We start from the raw sequence: 20,913 nt of genomic DNA on the forward strand, positions 1-20,913 counted from the left end.
CCATCATCATTATTATTCTTATTACCCCAGCGCTTACCCATTGTTGGGTAGGGACTGTCTCTATATGTTGCCGACTTGTACTTCCCAAGCGCTTAGTACAGTGCTCTGCACACAGTAAGTGCTCAATAAATGCCATTGAATGAATGAATGAATGAATGAAAAGAGTACCTGGAACATAGTAAGCGCTTTGGGGACTGTATCGTTCATTCATTCAATCAGTCGTATTTATTGAGCGCTTACTGTGTGTAGAGCACTGTACTAAGCGCTTGGGAATAGGATAGTATATAGTATATTACGCTATAGTGTAGTACAGTATAGAGAAGCAGTGTGGTTCAGTGGCAAGAGCCCGGGCTTTTGAGTCAGACGTCAGGGGTTCGAATCCTGCTCCACAGCTTGTCACCTGTGTGACCTTGGGCAAGTCACTTCACTTCTCTGGACCTCAGGTACCTCCTCTGTAAAATGGGGATTAAGACCTTGAGCCCCCCGTGGGACAACCTGATCACCTTGTAAATTCCCCAGCGCTTAGTACAGTGCTTTGCACATAGTAAGCGCTAAATAAATGCCGTCATTATTACAAGCTGGCATCATTATTATTATTATTATTAATAATAATAATGCTGCCAGCTTGTACTTCCCAAGTGCTTAGTACAGTGCTCTACACACAGTAAGCGCTCAATAAATACGATTGACTGATTGATTATTAACTAATGCCATTATTATCGTTATTATTATTATTATTATTATTATTATAAGGAAGAAGGGTGTGCGAAAGCTCCATTGGGCCATTTGTAACCCTGGCTGTACATCAGGAGCAGGGGCCCTGAGCCACAGAGGAATATCCTTAGTAAGGCCTGAAAAAGTTGATTGCCACCTTCCACAATAATAATAATAATAATGATATTTGTTAAGCACTTACTATGTGCAAAGCACTGTTCTAAGCACTGGGGAGGTTACAAGGTGATCAGGTTGTCCCACGGGGGGGCTCACAGTTTTAATCCCCATCTAGACTGCCTCTATCTGTTGCCAACTTGGACTTCCCAAGCGCTTAGTACAGTGCTCTGCACACAGTAAGCGCTCAATAAATATGACGGAATGAATGAACGAATTCATTTATTGTATGTGTATATATTTAATCTATTTATTTTATCTTGTTAATATGTTTTATTTCATTGTCTGGCTTCCCCTTCTAGACTGTGAGCCTGCTGTTGAATAGGAACCATCTCTATATGTTCCCAACTTGTAATTCCCAAGTGCTTAGTACAGTGCTTTGCACACAGTAAGCGCTCAATAAATACGATTGAATGAATTTTACAGATGAGGTAACTGAGGCATAGAGAAGTTAAGTGACTTGCCCAAAGGCACACAGCTAACAAGCGGCGGAGCTGGGATTTGAACCCATGACCTCTGACTCCCAAGCCCGAGCTCTTTCTACTGAGCCACGAAGGCCCACTTTTCTTCATCTCCCACTCCCTTTTGGGTCGCCCTGACTTGCTCCCCTTTCTCCTCCCCAGCCCCACAGCACTTATGTGTAGAGCTGTGGATGGATAGGCTTTGGAGTCCGAGGTCATGGGTTCAAATCCCGGCTCCACCACCTGTCAGTTATGTGACTTGGGGCAAGTCACTTCACTTTTCTGGGCCTCAGTTCCCTCATCTGGAAAATGGGGATTAAACCTGTGAGCCCCCCGTGGGACCGCCTGATCACCTTGTAACCTCCCCAGTGCTTAGAACAGTGCTTGGCACATAGTAAGCGCTAAACAAATAACATTATTATTATTATTATTATCTGTGATTTTATTTATATTGCTGCCTCTTCCCCCCAACCCCAGGCTGTAATCTCCTTGTGGGCAGGGAATGTGACTATTGTTGTATAGTAGTAATAATAATAATGATAGCATTTATTCAATCCAGTTGTATTTATTGCATGCTTACTGTGTGCAGAGCACTGTACTAAGCACTTGGGAGATTTATTAAGTGCTTATTAAGCATTTATTAAGCGCTTACTATGTGCAAAGCACTGTTCTAAGCGCTGGGGAGGTTACAAGGCAATCAGGTTGTCCCACAGGAGGCTCACAGTCTTAATCCCCATTTTACAGATGAGGGAACTGAGGCACAGAGAAGTGACTTGCCCAAAGTCACACAGCTGACAAGTGGCAGAGCCGGGATTCGAACCCATGACCTCTGACTCCAAAGCCTGTGCTCTTTCCACTGAGCTACACTGCCAAGCGCTTAGTCCAGTGATCGGCACACAAGTGCTCAATAAATACGAATGAATGGATGAAGATGATGGCATTTGTTAAGCGCTTACTATGTGCAAAGCACTGTTCTAAGCGCTGGAGGGGGGTTACAAGGTGATCAGGTTGTCCCACGGGGGGCTCACAGTCTTAATCCCCGTTTTACCGATGAGGGAACTGAGGCACAGAGAAGTGAAGTGACTTGCCCAAAGTCACACAGCAGACACGTGGTGGAGCCGGGATTCGAACCCATGACCTCTGACTCCCAAGCCCGGGCTCTTTCCGCTGAGCCACGCTGCTGCTTACTATGTGCGAAGCACTTTACGAAGGTAGATCCAAGATAATCAGGTCCCACAAGGGGCCCACCATATAAGGGACACCCGGAATTAAATTCCCAGTTTTCAGATCAGAAAAGGGGCACAGAGAAGTTACGTGACTTACCCGAGGTCACACAGCCCAGTGGCTTGAAGTGCTTACATTGTGCCAAGCACTGTACTAAATCCTGGGGTATCTGTGCGATAATCCTTCCCTCCCCATCCCACCCCCGCCTTACCTCCTTCCCCTCCCCACAGCACCTCTATATATGTTTGTACAGATTTATTACTCTATTTAATTTGGACATATTTATTCTATTTCTTTTACTTTCTTAATATGTCTTGTGTTCTCTGTCTCCCCCTTCTAATAATAATAATGGCATTTGTTAAGCGCTTACTATGGGCAGCACACTGTTCTAAGCGCTGGGGGGGGATGCAAGGTGATCAAGTTGTCCCACGTGGGGCTCCCAGTCTTAATCCCCATTTTACAGATGAGGGAACTGAGGCTCAGAGAAGTGAAGTGACTTGCCCAAGGTCACACAGCAGACATGTGGCGGAGTCGGGATTCGAACCCATGACCTCTGACCCCCAAGCCCGGGCTCCTTCCCCTGAGCCACGCTGGATAATCGCCCTTCTTAGATTGTGAGCCCGGAACAGGGCAGGGACTGTAACACACGTGATGATCTTGTATCTACCCCAGTGCCGCGCACAGCCCTCGCAGTATAGGAAGCGCTTAATACATAGCGCGATCGTCCTTGTCGGTATTAATGGCAGTCCATTCATTCATTCCGTCATATTCTGCCGTCGCTTATTGGAGGTGGAGGCGGAGCGGCGAGCGTACGAAGAAGAGGAGAGGAAGGCCAGCGCAGAATACATTCAGAGACTCCTGAAAGAGGAGGAGGAGGAAGAACAAAGGCAAGCGGAACAGAGGCGGTGGGAAGTGGAGAAGCAGTTGAAACTGGATGAAGAGATTGCGCGGAAACTGAGCATCAACCTGGTGAGTCCAAGTCGAGGAATGAAACGATTTTTGTAATAATAATAATAATGGCATTTGTTAAGCGCTTACTATGTGCAAAGCACTGTTCTAAGCGCTGGGGAGGTTACAAGATGATGATTCCCAAGTGCTTGGTACAGTGCTGTGCACACAGTAAGCGCTCAATAAATACGATTGAATGAATGATGATCAATCAACCAATCAATCATATTTATTGAGTGCTTACTGTGTGCAGAGCACTGGATTAAGCGCTTGGGAAGTACAAGTTGGCAACATATAGAGACGGTCCCTACCCAACGTTAGGCTCACAGTCTAGAAGGGGGAATGATGATGGCATTTATTAAGCGCTTACTATGTGCAAAGCACTGTTCTACGCACTGGGGAGGTTGCAAGATGATGATGATGATGGCATTTATTAAGCACTTACTATTATTGATGGTATTTGTTAAGCGCTTACTATGTGCAAAGCACTCCTCTTCTCCCTCTTCTTCTCCTTCTCCTCCTTCTTCTTCTTCTTCTTCTTCTTCCTTCTTCTTTCATCTTTCCTCCTCCTCCTCCTCCCCCTCTTCTTCCTTCCTTTCTTCCTTCCTTTCTTTCTTCCTTCCTTTCTTTCTTCCTTCCTTCCTTCCTTTCTTTCTTTCTTTCTTTCTTTCTTTCTTTCTTTCTTTCTTCCTCCTCCTCCTTCCTCCTCCTTCTCCTTCCTTTCTTTCTTTCCTTCTTCTTCTTCTTCTTCTTCTTCTTCTTCTTCTTCTTCTTCTTCTTCTTCTTCTTCTTTCTTCTTCTTCTTCTTTCTTCTTCTTTCATCTTTCCTCCTCCTCCTCCTCCTCCTCTTCTTCCTTTCTTTCTTTCTTTCTTTCTTTCTCCTCCTCCTCCCCCTTTCTTTCTTTCTTTCTTCCTCCTCCTCCTCCTTCCTCCTCCTCCTCCTCCTTCCTTTCTTTCCTTCTTTCTTCTTCTTTCATCTTCTTCTCCTCCTCCTCCTCGTCCCTCTCCTCCTCCTCCTCCCTCTCCCCCTCCTCCTCCCCCTCCTCCTCCTCTTCTTCTTCTTCTCCCTTTTCTTCCCCTCCCCCTTCTCCTCCTCTTCTTCTTCTTCTTCTTCTTCTCCCTCTTCTTCCCCTTCTCCTCCTCCCTCCTCCCTCCTCCTCCATCCTCCTTCTTCCTCCTCCTTCTTCTTCTTCTTCTTCTCTTCCCTTCCTCTCTGCTGTCCCAACCTCCCTGCTTCTCACCCCCGTCAGGAGAAAATTAAAGATTCTGGGGATTAAAGATTCTGTCCTCTCCCAATCACTTAATACAGCTCTCCGCACACAACAAGCGCTCAATAAATACAACTGAATGAATAAAAGAGTGGGTCAAGAAACCTAAGAAGAAGAGCTCTCTGCATAGTTCTAGCGGGTCTCGGAGAGGGGAAACTGGGAAGAGGGGTGTCTGGAGGAGGCCCGGTAAATCATTTTGATGGTGGTGGTGTGAAATTAATGTGAATTAGAGAAGCAGCGTGGCTCAGTGGAAAGAGCCCGGGCTTGGGAGTCTGTGGTCATGGGTTCAAATCCCCGCTCCGCCACTTGTCAGCTGTGTGACTTTGGGCAAGTCACTTCACTTCTCTGGGCCTCAGTTCCCTCATCCAGAAAATGGGAATTAAGACTGTGAGCCCCATGTGGGACAATGTGATCACCTTGTAACCTCCCCAGCGCTTAGAACAGTGCTTTCCACTTGGTAAGCGCTTAACAAATGCCATCATTGTTATTATTATTATTAATAAATTAAGCACTCATTATGCAGATCTACCCCAGGGCTTAGCTACAATCTAAGCTGATCAGCCAGTCTCGGTCCCATTTGGGGCTCCCAGTCTGAGGGAAGTGAACAGTGAGGAAACTGAGGCCCAGAGAAGTTAAGTGACTTGCCCAGGGACACACAGCAACTGAGTGGCCGAGCTGGAATTAGAACCCAGATCCCCCTGGCTCCCAGTGGAAAGTGGCTCTTTCCCCTAGGCCATGCTGCTTCTCACTCCTTCTCTTCCTCCCTGCCCCTCACTAAAGAAAATGCTTGCAAATGAACAAGAGTTGGTGAGAAAGAAGAGCGGACAATGATTCCAAGAAAGACAGGAAGGGAAAGAGGAGGAGAGGAACATCATCTTGTTAAATAATGGATATTTCTACTCACTGATATATAATGATAATAATAATAATAATAATAATGATGGTATTTGTTAAGTGCTTACTATGTGCCAAGTACTGTTCTAAGCGCTGGAGTAGATACAGGGTAATCAGGTTGTCCCACAAGGAGCTCACAGTTCCTAATTCCCATTTTACAGATGAGGTAACTGAGGCACAGAGAAGTTAAGTGACTTGCCTAAGGTCACGTGCCAAGTACCGTTCTAAGCGCTGGAGTAATAATAATAATAATTGGCATTTGTTAAGCGCTTACTATGTGCAAAGCACTGTTCTAAGCTCTGGGGGGGATACAGGGTGATCAGGTTGTCCCACGTGGGGCTCACAGTCTTAATCCCCATTTTACAGATGAGGTAACTGAGGCCCAGAGAAGTTCCCAAGATCACACAGCAGGCATGTGGCGGGTTCGGGATTCGAACCCATGACCTCTGACTCCAAAGTCCAGGCTCTTTCCACTGAGCCACGCTGCTTCTCTGGTTGCCCCACAAGGGGCTCACAGTTCTTAATTCTCGTTTTACAGATGAGGTAACTGAGGCACAGAGAAGTTAAGTGACTTGCCTAAGGTCACGCACCAAGTGCCGTTCTGAGCGCTGGAGTAGATACAGGGTAATCTGGTTGCCCCACAAGGGGCTCACGGTACTTAATTCCCATTTTACAGATGAGGTAACTGAGAGAAGTTAAGTGACTTGCTTAAGGTCACCCAGCAGACAAATGGCAGAGGCAGAATTAGAACTCAGCTCCTCTGACTCCCAAGCCCGGGCTCTTTCCACTGAGCCACGCCGCTTCCCGATTAGTAAATTAGGTCAAACCTACGATCCTGGAATTAAATTAGGGTGTCATTTCAGGCTCAGGGGGGATTGTCTCTGCATTCTCTTAGTTCCCTCAGGACTAATAACAGTCCAGTGCTCTGCACACAGTAAGCGCTCAATAAATACGACTGAATAATAATAATAATGATGGTATTTGTTAAGCGCTTACTATGTGCCAAGCACTGTTCTAAACCCTGGGGGAAATACAAGGTAATCAGATTATCCCACGTGGGGCTCACAGTCTTCTTCCCCGTTTTCCAGATGAGGGAACTGAGGCCCGGAGAAGTGAAGTGACTTGCCCAAGGTCACCCAGCTGAGAAGCGGCGGAGCCGTCATCATCATCAATCGTATTTATTGAGCGCTTACTGTGTGCAGAGCACTGTACTAAGTGCTTGGGAAGTCCAAGTTGGCAACATATACAGTCCCTACCCAACAGCGGGGTCACAGTCTAAAAGCGGGAGACAGAGAACAAAACCAAACATACTAACAAAATAAAATAAATAGAATAGATATGGACAAGTAAAAGAAATAAATAAATAGAGTAATAAATTAGAACCCACAACCCCTGCCTCTCAAGCCCGGGCTCTTTCCACTAAGCCACACTAGCGGCAGACTCAGAAGCCGGAACATCTTGAGATTAAAAATGCCACTGAATTATTTCTGGGTTTTTGTGGTACAGGCCTGGGTAATTGCATAAAACTCTCCTTCCTGATTTCTTCTGTACATTTTCTGTTACGGAAGAACAAGCCCAAGACCGAGGGAGGTGTCTTCAGCTCTTCTCTGACGCCCAAACAATCTGATCCGACTACACCGAAGACTCGGAAGTCAGGCAAGACCAGACCACGCAGCGATGGAGATATTCAAAAGTAAGTCCTTCGGGCCGGGCATCTATTAATTCCGTACACAGACGAGGGAAAGGCGTAATCGATGTCCGCCTCCGCTGGCTTCTGCGGAAGAGAACACACGGAGAACACAAGGCCCTACTGAGAGCTCACCTCCTCCAGGAGGCCTTCCCAGACTGAGCCCCTTCCTTCCTCTCCGCCTCGTCCCCCTCTCCATCCCCCCATCTTACCTCCTTCCCTTCCCCACAGCACCTGTATATATGTTTGTACATATTTGTTACTCTTTATTTATTTATTTATTTATTTATTTATTTATTATTTATTTATTTTGCTTGTGCGTATCTATTCTATTTATTTTATTTTGTTAGTATGCTTGGTTTTGTTCTCTGTCTCCCCCTTTTAGACTGTGAGCCCACTAAGCAGCGTGGCTCAGTGGAGAAGAGCCCGGGCTTTGGAGTCAGAGGTCATGGGTTCGAACCCCCGGCTCTGCCAATGGTCAGCTGTGTGACTTTGGGCAAGTCACTCTCTGTGCCTCAGTTACCTCATCTGTAAAATGGGGATTGAGACTGCGAGCCCCCCGTGGGACAACCTGATCACCTTGTAAAATTCCCCAGCGCTTAGAACAGTGCTTTGCACATAGTAAGCGCTTAATAAATGCCATCATTATTTTTGGGTAGGGACTGTCTCTATATGTTGCCAACTTGTACTTCCCAAGCGCTTAGTACAGTGCTCTGCACACAGTAAGCGCTCAATAAATACGATTGATGATTGATGTTGGAGATATTCAAAAGTAAGTCCTTCGGGCCGGGTATTTATTAATACATTCTCTTATCGGGCTCTACTTTTAACCCGTGTGGTATTCAAAGGACAAATATTCAGCACCATGGGGAAGTAAAAAAGGGCTCTTTTTTTTAATCATCAGACATCTGGTTTTCTTTTTCTCACTGTCTCTGCCCCTTCCCCCCTTTTCTTTCTCTTTCTCTTTCTCTCTCTCCCTCACCCTCTCTCTCTCTCTGTCTCTGTCTCCCTCTGTCTCTTAAGAGGAAAAAAAGATGAGTGGATTCATTCATTCAGTCGTACTTACTGAGCGCTTACTGTGTGCCGAGCACTGTACTAAGCGCTTGGGAAGTACAAGTTGGCAACATATAGAGACGGTCCCTACCCAACAACGGGCTCACGGTCTAGAAGGGGGAGACAGACAACAAAACAAAACATGGAGACAGGTGTCAAAGTCGTCAGAACAAATAGAGTTATAGCTATAGGCACATCACTATCGTCCCCCTCTCCATCCCCCCCATCTTACCTCCTTCCCTTCCCCACAGCACCTGTATATATGTATATATGTATGTACATATTTATTACTCTATTTATTGATTGATTTTACTTGTACATATCTATTCTATTTATTTTATTTTGTTAGTACGTTTGGTTTTGTTCTCTGTCTCCCCCTTTTAGACTGTGAGCCCACTGTTGGGTAGGGACTGTCTCTGTATGTTGCCAACTTGTACTTCCCAAGCGCTTAGTACAGTGCTCTGCACACAGTAAGCGCTCAATAGATACGATTGATGATGATGAAAATAAATGGAATAGTAAATAGGTACAAGTAAGTAAATATGTGGATCTGTTCCCTGGAGAGGATGAAGGCAAGGTCACCCAGCAGTGGGATTAATAATAATAATAATAATGATGGTATTTATTAAGTGCTTACTATGTGCAAAGCACTGTTCTAAGCGCTGGGGAGGTTACAAGGAGATCAGATTGTCCCACGGGGGGCTCACAGTCTTCATCCCCATTTTACAGATGAGGGAACTGAGACCCAGAGAAGCGAAGTGACTTGCCCAAAGTCACCCAGCTGACAATTGGCAGAGCCGGGAATCGAACCCATGACCCCTGACTCCAAAGCCCAGGCTCTTTCCACTGAGCCACGCTGCTTCTCTGTAGACTGTAAGCTCATTGTGGGCAGGGAGCGTGTCTGTTTATTGTCATGTTGTACTCTCCCAAGCGCTTAGTACTGTGCTCAGCACACGGTAAGCGCTCAGTAAATAGGATGGACGGGCTGACCCTGGCTCATTCCGGCTCTCCCATAGCCTTATGTCATCCTCTAGACTGCAAGCTTACTACGGGCAGGGAACGTGACCACCAACTCTTTCGAATTGTAAGTCAATCAGTCAGTCAATCGTTGGGGAGCAACAGTATTACAGAGTAGTCTGCCGAGCGCTCAGTACAGTGCCCTGCACCCCGGAAGCACTCAAGACATACCACTGATGGATCCCGTCAGACCTTCAGCCTCTGTCTCTGATCACGAATAGCTGATGCTCATGTTAGTTAATCACGAATAGCTGTGTTCTTCATTCCTTCAGTCGGAGGGGAAGCAGCGCGGCTCAGTGGAAAAGAGCCCGGGCTTTGGAGTCAGAGGTCATGGGTTCAAATCCCAGCTCCGCCACCTGTCAGCTGGGTGACTTTGGGCCGGTCACTTCACTTCCCTGGGCCTCATTCCCTCATCTGTCAAATGGGGATGAAGACTGTGAGCCCCTCGTGGGACAACCTGATCACCTTGTATCCCCCCCAGCGCTTAGAACGGTGCTTTGCACATAGTAAGCGCTTAATAAATGCCATCATTGTTATTATTATTAGAAGGGGGAGACAGACAACAAAACAAAACATGGAGACAAATGTCAGAGTCGTCAGAACAAATAGAATTAAAGCTGGGGATACAGTCTTCTCTTTGCACATAGTAAGTGCTTAATAAATGCCATTATTATTATTATTATTTATTAAGCGCTTATTGTGTGCAGAGCACTGTCCTAAGTATTTGGGAAAGCACAATACAATAAACATTTCACCTCCTCCAGGAGGCCTTCCCAGACTAAGCCCCCCTTTTCCTCAGCTCCCCATCGCCCCGACTCGCTCCCTTCGCTCTACCCCCGCTCCCCACCCCACAGCACTTGTGTATTCGTTCAGTCGTATTTATTGAACGCTTATTGTGTGCAGAGCACTGTACTAAGCGCTTGTACTAAGTGTATATAGGTACATTCTATTCACTTATATTAATGCCTGTTTACTTGCTCTGATGTGTATATATACATATAGGTATATATGTATATGTATGTATATATATATATATATATACATATACATATAGGTATATATGTGTATATATATATATACACACACGTATATATATATATATATATATATATATATACATATATATATATATATGTATGTGTGTGTGTGTGTGTAGGGAAGCAGCATGGCTCAGTGGAAAGAGCCCGGGCTTTGGCGTCAGAGGTCATGGGTTCGTATCCCGGCTCTGCCAACTGCCAGCTGTGTGACTTTGGGCAAGTCACTTCACTTCTCTGGGCCTCAGTTCCCTCATCTGGAAAATGAGGATTAAGACTGTGAGCCCCCCGTGGGACAGGCTCATCACCTTGTAACTTCCCCAGCGCTTAGAACAGTGCTTTGCACATGGTAAGCGCTTAATAAATGCTATCATTATTATTATTATATGGGTAGGGACCGTCTCTATATGTCACCAACTTGTACTTCCCAAGCGCTTTGTCCAGTGCTCTGCACACAGTAAGCGCTCAATAAATACGATTGAATGAATGAATCTATAAATCTGTTTATTTATATTGACGCTACTGATGCCTGTTTGCTTGTTTTCTTCTCTCTCTCCCCCCTTTCTGGACTGTGAGCCCGTTGTTGGGTAGGGACCGTCTCTCTCTGTTGCTGAATTGTACTTCCCAAGCGCTTAGTCCAGTGCTCTGCACACAGTAAGCGCTCAATAAATACGATTGAATGAGTGACTGTTGCTGAATTGTACTTTCCAAGCGCTTAGTCCAGGGCTCTGCACACAGTAAGCGCTCAATAAATACGATTGAATGAATGAATGTTGCTGAATTGTACTTTCCAAGCGCTTAGTCCAGGGCCCTGCACACAGTAGGCGCTCAGTAAATACGATTGAATGAATGAATGTGGCTGAATTGCACTTTCCAAGCGCTTAGTCCAGGGCTCTGCACACAGTAAGCGCTCAATAAATACGATGGAATGAATAAACAGACACGATCCCTGCCACAACGAGCTCACAGTCTAGAAGTGGAGAGGGAGACATCAATACGCTAAATAAAATTATGGACATATACAGAAGTGTGGGCTACGCTACTGCTTTTGTGGCTGTTGTATCTGATTTATGGTATTTATTAAGTGCTTACTATGTGCCAATTTGGGCCCACTTATCTCCCCTATAGATTTAAACTCCTTGCGACCAGGGACTTTCGTCTGTCTTCTTTTGTATAGTCACAAGTCTGCCCCAAGCGCTTAGTAAATGTTGTTGATGTTAATCTGTGATAATAATGATAAAAATGGCATTTGTATAGTCACAAGTCTGCCCCAAGTGCTTAATAAATGATGTTGATGTTAATCTGTAATAATAATAATAATAATGGCATTTGTATAGTCACAAATCTGCCCCAGCGCTTAATAAATGTTGTTGATGTTAATCTGTAATAATAATAATAATGATAATAATAATAATAACAATAATAATAATGGCATTTGTATAGTCACGTCTGCCCCAAGTGCTTAATAAATGATGTTGATGTTAATCTGTAATAATAATAATAATAATAATAATGGCATTTGTATAGTCACAAATCTGCCCCAGCGCTTAATAAATGTTGTTGATGTTAATCTGTAATAATAATGATAATAATAATAATAATAATAATAATAATGGCATTTGTATAGTCACGTCTGCCCCAAGTGCTTAATAAATGATGTTGATGTTAATCTGTAATAATAATAATAATAATAATAATGGCATTTGTATAGTCACAAATCTGCCCCAGCGCTTAATAAATGTTGTTGATGTTAATCTGTAATAATAATAATAATAATAATAATAATGGCATTTATTAAGCGCTAGCAGTCTTCCTTCTTATCCACTTTGTGTTTCAGCTCTGAATCTACTGACTGGGTAAGGGGCTTCTCTCCCCTTCCTGAACCACCTCCTCGCCACAACCGGAGATTTTTGGTTTTTTAAATCTCCACCCTCCCAAAGCTTCATCCAAGTTCACTCCCGTGCTCAAAAGGAAAAGTTGGCACCCGTGCCATAGAATGCTACACATGCCAATTTTGACTATTTTATAATAATAATAATAATAATAATAATAATAATAGTGGCATTTGTTAAGCGCTTACTGTGTGCAAAGCACCGTTCTAAGCGCTGGGGGGGATACAAGGTGATCAGGTTGTCCCCCGTGGGGCTCACAGTCTTCATCCCCATTTGACAGATGAGGGAACTGAGGCTCAGAGAAGTTAAGTGACTTGGCCAAGGTCACACAGCAGACACGTGGCGGAGCCGGGATTAGAACCCACGACGTAATCCGTTATTATCATTATGTTGTGTTTGGTTCACTTATCTGTTCATTCATGTTTCCAGTTTTTCCAGTTCATCAAGTTTTCCAGTTCCAGTTGGAAAAAGCTTTGAAGTTAACCGGTACCCTCCCTCTAAAATTCTGCAAAGGAAATGATAGGTGTGAGCCCACTGTTGGGTAGGGACCGTGTCTGTATGTTGCCAATTTGTACTTCCCAAGCGCTTAGTACAGTGCTCTGCACACACTAAGCGCTCAATAAATACGATTGATGATGATAGGTGGGAACGCCAATTCCCACATCTTGACCAGAACGATGGTAGGAACCATCCTACCGCTTTGGATACAGGATGCCATAGGAGCAGTGTGGCTCAGTGGAAAGAGCCCGGGCTTGGGAGCCAGACGTCATGTGTTCGAATCCCGGCTCCGCCACAGGTCTGCTGTGTGACCTTGGGAAAGTCACTTAACTTCTCTGAGCCGCAGTGACCTCATCTGTAAAATGGGGATGAAGACTGTGAGCCCCCCGTGGGACAACCTGATCACCTTGTATCCTCCCCAGCGCTTAGGACAGTGCTTGGCACATAGTAAGCGCCTAACAAATGCCATCATTATTATTATTATAGGGGCGAAAGAAATAGGTTGTGCACATGTGCTCATATATTTTAGTGGCATCAGACACCACGATGGGGATGGAAGCAACGTGGCTCAGTGGAAAAGAGCCCGGGCTTTGGAGTCAGAGGTCATGGGTTCAAATCCTGGCTCCGCCACTTGTCAGCTGGGTGACTTTGGGCAAGTCACTTCACTTCTCTGGGCCTCCGTTCCCTCATCTGTAAAATGGGGATGAAGACTGTAAACCCTCTGTGGGACAACCTGATCACCTTGTAACCTCCCCAGCGCTTAGAACAGTGCTTTGCACATAGTAAGCACTTAATAAATGCCATTATTATTATTATTATTATTATTATTATTATTATTGGAGTTTTACTAAAAGGGAGATTTTGCGAGAGTTTTCACCCCCACGTTTGAGATGAACGGCGCCGCTGGATGCCAAAATCCTGTCGGCGAAAGATTGAACCGAATTCAGTATTCTGGGGTTAAAAGCACCCCCAATGCCTGGAGTAGGCTAGGTCTCTGGTCTCTAGAGAAGCAGCGTGGCTCAGTGGAAAGAGCCCGGGCTTTGGAGTCAGAGGTCATGGGTTCAAATCCCGGCTCCGCCACCTGTCATCTGGATGACTTTGGATAAGTCACTTCACTTCTCTATACCTCAGTTCCCTCATCTGTAAAATGGGGATAAAGACTGTGAGCCCCCTGAGGGACAACCTGAATACCTTGTAACCTCCCCAGTGCTTGGAACAGTGCTTTGCACATAGCGCTTAATAAATGCCGTTATTATTATTATGGGCTCAAATCTCGGCTCTGCCAATTGTCAGCTGTGTGACTTTGGGCAAGTCACTTCATTTCTCTGTGCCTCAGTTCCCTCATCTCTACAATGGGGATTAAGACTGTGAGCCCCCCACGGGACAACCTGATCACCTTGTAACTTCCCCAGTGCTTCAAACAGTGCTTTGCACACAGTAAGCACTTAATAAATGCCATTATTATTATTATTATTATTACGGGTTCAAATCCAGGCTCTGCCAATTGTCAGCTGTGTGACTTTAGGCAAGTCACTTCACTTCTCTGGGCCTCAGTTCCCTCATCTGGAAAATGGGGTTGAAGACTGTGAGCCCCCTGTGGGGCAACCTCATCACCTTGTAACCTCCCCAGCGCTTAGAACAGTGCTTTGCACATAGTAAGCACTTAATAAATGCCATCATCATTAGTAGTATTATTAGGATGAGTTTTTCACTCCGTTTCCGATCACGCCAGCTCCGAGAGTGTCCATCATCATCAATCGTATTTATTGAGCGCTTACTATGTGCAGAGCACTGTACTAAGCGCTTGGGAAGTACAAATTGGCAACATATAGAGACAGTCCCTACCCAACAGTGGGTCCAGCATAGAACCAGTGCGCACAGCAACAACCAGCTCTAAAAATAGCGCTCTAATAATAATAATAATGGTATTTGTTGAACACTCATCGGGTACCGGGTGCTGTACTGCGTTCTGGGTGGATACAAGCAAATCAGGTTGGGCTGTAAAATGGGGACCCATTTTACGGTCCCTTCTCCCACGTGGGGCTCGCAGTCTCAGTGCCCATTTTACAGATGAGGCACCCGAGGCCCAGAGAAGTGAGGTGACTTGCCCAGGGTCACACAGCAGGCAAGTGGCTGTAAGAACCGTAGCGAATGCACCAACACGAGGAAGGGGCCGGCAGGGTTTGGGACGGAAAGCAAACCCTTTCGGGAGCAACAGCGGCAGAGCGGAGGATCGCCTGGTCTCTTCCAGATCCTTACCCTGAGATACTTCATTCACTCATTCAATCATATTTATTGAGCACTTACTATGTGCAGAGCACTGTACTAAACGCTTGGGAAGTAAAGTTCGGCAGCAGAGACCGTCCCTGTCCAGCAGTGGGCTTACAGTCTAGAAGGGGGAGACAGAAAGCAAAACAGAACAAGTAGACAGGCCTCAATACCATCAAAATAAATAGAATTATAGATATATGCACATCATTAATGAAATAAAAGTAGAATGATAAATGTGTACAAATATACACAAGTGCTGTGGGGCAGCGAAGGGGGTAGAGCAGAGGGAGGGAGTCGGAACGATGGGGAGGGGAGGAGGAGGAGTAGAGGAATAAAGGGGGGCTCAGTGTGGGAAGGCCTCCTGGAGGAGGTGAGCCCTCAGTAGGGCTTTGAAGGGAGGAAGAGAGCCAGCTTGGCGGAGTCATTCATTCATTCCATTGTATTGAGCGCTTACTGTATGCAGAGCACTGTACTAAGCGCTTGGGAAGCGCTTAGCATGGGTATTGAGAAGCAGCGTGGCTCAGTGGAAAGAGCCCGGGCTTTGGAGTCAGAGCTCATGGGTTCAAAACCCGGCTCCGCCACTCGTCAGCTGGGTGACTTTGGGCGAGTCACCTCACTTCTCTGGGCCTCAGTTCCCTCACCCGGAAAATGGGGGGTGAAGACTTTGAGCTCCATGTGGGACAACCTGATCACCTTGTAACCTCCCCAGTGCTTAGAACGGCGCTTTGCACATAGCAAGCGCTTAACAAATGCCATTATTATTATTATCATCCCCCTTCTAGACTGTGAGCCCGCTGTTGGGTAGGGACCGTCTCTATATGTTGCCAACTTGGACTTCCCAAGCACTTAGTCCAGCGCTCTGCACATAGTAAGTGCTCAATAAATACGATTGACTGATTATTATTACAAGTTGGCGACATATAGAGACGGTCCCTACCCAACAATGGGCTCACAGTCTAGACGGGGGGAAGTGTGGGGAAGGAGGGCATTCCAGGCCAGGGGGAGGACGTGGGCCGGGGGTCGATGACGGGACGGGCGAGAATGAGGTACGGTGAGGAGGTGAGCGGCGGAGGGTGCGGGCTGGGCTGGAGAAGAACAGAAGGGAGGGAAGGTAGAAGGGGGCGAGGGGATGGACAGCTTTGAAGATACTGGTACCTTCCCTCTTAAATTCCGCCAAGGAAACGATCAAAACTCAAGCCGCGCCAGGACAGTGATACCTCCTGCCGGGAAACTGGAACCACTCAAATAACCTTAACTGTCACCCATCAGTCCGGGTTCACTGTTTTATTTTATCATTCTTCCAGCCAACTCCAGGGCTTTCACCACAACCTTAGAGAAGCAGCGTGGCTCAGTGGAAAGAGCCCGGGCTTTGGAGTCCGAGGTCATGGGTTCAAATCCTGGCTCCGCACGTCGTCAGTTGTGTGACTTTGGGCAAGTCACTCCACTTCTCCGGGCCTCAGTCCCCTCATCTGGAAAATGAGGATGAAGACTGTGAGCCCCCCGTGGGACAACCTGATCACCTTGGAACCTCCCCAGTGCTTAGAACAGTGCTTTTTTGCACATAGTAAGCGGTTAATAAATGTCATTATTATTATTATTTATAACCTTTCAGATTTGAATGTGTCGTCTCTGTTTTCTCCAAAGGTACCTGTCGCCAAAAGCCCAAAGTTCCTCCGTTCCAGCCTCGCAGCCTGATCCCGCCAAGGAAGGCACGAGTAGCTCCCTATCTAAGGTACGTTTTCCTCTCCTGAAACGCCTGGCCTTAAAACAGTCACTTTTAGCACCTAGGTGTTTTATCCATGCCCTCAGCCCTTACGTATACGTGTATCCTGGTTTTTGGGGTATATTCAGTTGTTCGTGGATTTCATCCTGACATGCTTGCACTGCTGTCTGCCGTATCCCTGTTTTTCTTCCTGCTCCCGTGGATTGTAAATTTCTCTCCCTCCCCCTATAAAGCGTGAGATCCCGGCTTCTGTTCTACTCTCCCAGTGCTTAATTCAGTGCTTCGCACTCACCGGTTGCTCAGTTAGTACCACTGACTGAGTCTGTGACAATAGTAATAGTAGTGGTAATAATAATAGTATTTATTATTCATTCAATTATATTTATTGAGCGCTTACTGTGTGCAAAGCACTGTACTAAGCACTTGGGAAGGACGATTCAACAACAAATAGAGACGATCCCCGCCCACAACGGGCTCGCGGTCTACAAGGGGACATTATTTATTAATACACTTATTAATAAATTTAAATTTGTTATGACACCATAAGTTTATTGTGTGCGGTAAGTTCTGGGAAAGGGTACAGAGGTGGGAATTAGGGCCCCTTTTCCTGCAGGGGAGCTCACCATCGACAGTGCTTTGGGGAATTCTCATCGACAACAGTATTGAGTGCCTGTTTCTTTTTGCCGTCAATTAACGGTATTTATTGAGCGCTTCCTCCATGCAGAGGGTTGTGCCGAGCGCTTAATATTCTAGTGGGAGAGGCAGACATTTAAAACAAATTACAGTTAGGGGTTGCGACGACGGTTATAGAGGGGTAGGGTGAGGATCAGAGAGGGCTTAGCAGGGAGAGATTTAAGCACCGAGGTGACACAGAAGGGTTGGGTGGGGAAATGAGAGGTGAATCGGGGAAGGCTTCCTGGAGGAAGCGAAGCCACTAGTCACTGGAGGGGAATATGTAGAAGAAGTCAAATACGGGTGGCCTTACCCTTTGAGAAATCCACACTCTAGCCAGGGGAGGAAAGCAGGCGTAAGCTGATGGATATATGGTTGTTAAAGGCCTAAGAATAGGAGAAAAAAAGCGACAAACACAAGTGACTGATGGGGTGCCATGAATGGGAAGATAATGAATAAGTCATAAAGTCATATTTTAAAGGACTCTTAACCGGGGTGGGGGGCACTTTTAAGAAGGTTGTGGATTAGAAAACTGTCAGACTCTAATAATATAATGATGGTGGCATTTGTTCATTCATTCATTCAATCGTATTTATTGAGTGCATACGGTGTGCAGAGCCCTGGACTAAGCGCTTGGGAAGTCCAAGTCGGCAACATAGACGGTCCCTACCCAGCAGTGAGCTCACAGTGTAGAAGGGGGAGACAGAGAACAACACATATTAACAAAATAAAATAAATAGAGTAAATAGGTACAAATAAAACGAATAAATAAATAGAGTAATAAATACGTACAAACATATATACCTATATACAGGTGCCGTGGGGAGGGGAAGGAGGTAAATTTGTTAAGCGCTTACTATGTGCGAAGCACTGTTCTAAGCGCTGGGGGGGATACAAGGTGATCAGGTTGTCCCACGGGGGGCTCACAGTCTTCATCCCCATTTTACAGATGAGGCACAGAGAAGTTAAGTGACTTGCCCAAGGTCACACAGCTGACAAGTGGCAGAGCCGGGATTAGAATAATAATAATAATAATGGCATTTGTTAAATGCTTACTATGTGCAAAGCACTGTTCTAAGCGCTGGGGGGATACATGGTGATGAGGTTGTCCCACGTGGGTCTCACAGTCTTAATCCCTATTTTACAGATGAGGGAACTCAGAGAAGTTAAGTGATTTGCCCAAGGTCACACAGCAGACATGTGGCGGAGCCAGGATTAGAACCCACGACCTCTGACTCCCAAGCCCGGGCTCTTTCCACTGAGCCACGCTGCTTCTCGTGTAGCATCATCTCAGGCGCTTAGAACAGCGCTTGGCACGTAGTAAGCGCTGAACAAATACCGTCATTATTATCATTATTAAAGAAATTTTAACGTTTTGTTCTACGATGCCAGGCCGGTGGTACGGATACCATTTTGCAGCCTCTGCTCCTGTGACGAAAGGGTTGAGTTTTGGAGTTTTAACTGAGAATGGACTGAAATTCTGCGAGGAAAAAAAGACCGTGACTCAAGCCAGGCCGGTGGTACGGATACTATTTTGCAGCCTCTGCTCCTGTGACGAAAGGGTTGAGTTTTGGGGTTTTAACTGAGAACTGGACTGAAATTTTGCGAGGAAAAAAAGACGGTGACTCAAGTGTGGCGGTCGGTGCGCTTAAGGAAGGCGTTTCTTACGAGGAAAATCCTTCCGTGTTTAGCGCGCTTATCTAGAAAAGAGACGACCTCCAGTTCCCGGTGAAATTTGGCCTAACCAGTTTCGATCGGGGGCACTGATGCTGCCTTATTTTTGTTTCCGCAGGACCCCGGCGGCTATAATACCGCTCGCCACGGGCGGTGGGAAGAAGAGGAGGAGGAGGAGGAAGGAATGCCTACATTATCTCCACAAACATTCCCGGGAGTTCAGGACGGAAACAGCATGGAATCTCTCGGAGACTCGCCTATGCCTCAGTTACGTGCCTTTAGCGGGGGAGAGCGCGAACGGATGCCAGACGATCCCAGTCGGGGCGCGAGCGACGACGCCAAAGCCGGGGTGGGATCTCCTTCCGCGGGGGCGGCCGAGCTTGGTGGCGAAACAGAAGGCGGACCCACGCCGAGCCGTCCGGCGCGGATAACGGCGGACGACCAAAGCCAGGCCGAAACCGACGCGACGGGGCAGCCGGTCGCCAAGGACGCCCTGAAGAGGAAAGACCAGGGGCTGCCTCCCGAAACGGCCGACCCCGTGGGCTTCTCCGGGAAGAAAAGGAAAACCTGCCCGGAGGCCACCTCGGACCAAGAGGAAACGCAAAGCAGCCTCGCCCAGAAACTGGTGGACTTGGAGCGCCTACTGTTTGAGCGGCACAGGCAGGAGGAGGAAGATCGGTTATTGGCCTTGGAGCTGCAGAGGGAGGTGGATAGGGAGCAGCAGCCGAACAGGCAGAAAGGCTCTCCGGACGAGTATCTCCTCCGCGCCAAACCGCCTGGGCCTCGAGACGAAGCGGCGGACGGGCAGAGGAGTCGTTCCAGAGAAAGGGCCGCCAAGAGACAGACCGCAGCCGAACACCAGAAGCCGTGGAGGGGCCCTAAAGACGAAAATTGGCAACCGCCTCCGAAGAGCCAGCCGAAACCGGGAGGGAAAGCGCCGGCCTCTTTCCGGAACAGCAGCCGTCACCCGTCGAAGGACGCCCAGTCGCTCCGGCCGTGCAATTCCCAAAAGAAAATATTTCAGATGTTTCAGAGATCCGCAGAATGATGGCTAGGGAGTAAGGAGTAAATTTCCTGTTACGACGCTCTGTCCCGTGCCACTCCGAGTTCTCTTTGCCGGTGGGATCGGCGGCGAGTGCTGCATCTTGGCCGTTTAAGGGACCCGATGAGGTAGCTACCGTGGGCAGGGTTTCAGGGCTAGGACGGGTCCGTCTTTGGCTTCCAGTTTGGGGAAGTTGTCATTTTTCCCGGTGGGGTCCTTGGGCCTTTCCTGCCATCCTCTCCCACTTGTAATCGGCTCGCCCATTCCCCAGCCCGTGCTTAACTAAGGGGAGAAGAGGGAAGCATGTATTTTTCCCTCTCCAAACGTTGAGTAGCACTTTAACTTCGTCTCTTACTACCAGGAAATGTCCAAAACTACTCTCCACTCCCTTACCGTTATTCGTCAGAACGATAAGCAGTGCAGAGTAGAGAGCCTACCGGCGGAGCCAACATATTCTCTCGAGGTAAAAACGATTAATCTGGACAGCTTTGGCCAAGTAATGTTATCGGCGGGATCCGGTCAGTGCTACAGGGCAAAGACCTTTAGCACACGCGTGCGTGTGCTTCCGTGGAGAGTCACTACATGCTGAAAAATCGATTTTTGATTTTTGAGGGGAACACCCCGAGCTGGAATTCGAAACAGTTGAACCGCAGGGCTCTGTTCCCTA

At 46.8% G+C, this 20,913-nt stretch overlaps 1 protein-coding gene across 2 annotated transcripts in view; it reads left to right on the forward strand.

Moving 5' to 3' along the window:
- RNF168 (ring finger protein 168) overlaps positions 1–20,292 on the forward strand; it is a 37,101-nt gene extending 16,809 nt beyond the window's left edge. Inside the window, exons 4-7 of one of the 2 annotated variants that reach the window (XM_038751931.1) lie at positions 3,360–3,542; positions 7,252–7,376; positions 16,780–16,867; positions 19,323–20,292. In XM_038751931.1, the coding sequence (XP_038607859.1) occupies positions 3,360–3,542; positions 7,252–7,376; positions 16,780–16,867; positions 19,323–20,252 (1,326 nt within the window). In that variant the 3' untranslated portion in view covers positions 20,253–20,292. The remainder of the gene's footprint in view (positions 1–3,359; positions 3,543–7,251; positions 7,377–16,779; positions 16,868–19,322) is intronic. The other variant, XM_038751932.1, reaches the window with a different exon arrangement.
- Positions 20,293–20,913: the final 621 nt, after the last annotated feature.

Source organism: Tachyglossus aculeatus, chromosome 1, assembly GCF_015852505.1.
Source record: "Tachyglossus aculeatus isolate mTacAcu1 chromosome 1, mTacAcu1.pri, whole genome shotgun sequence".
In the NCBI taxonomy this organism is placed as follows: domain Eukaryota; kingdom Metazoa; phylum Chordata; class Mammalia; order Monotremata; family Tachyglossidae; genus Tachyglossus; species Tachyglossus aculeatus.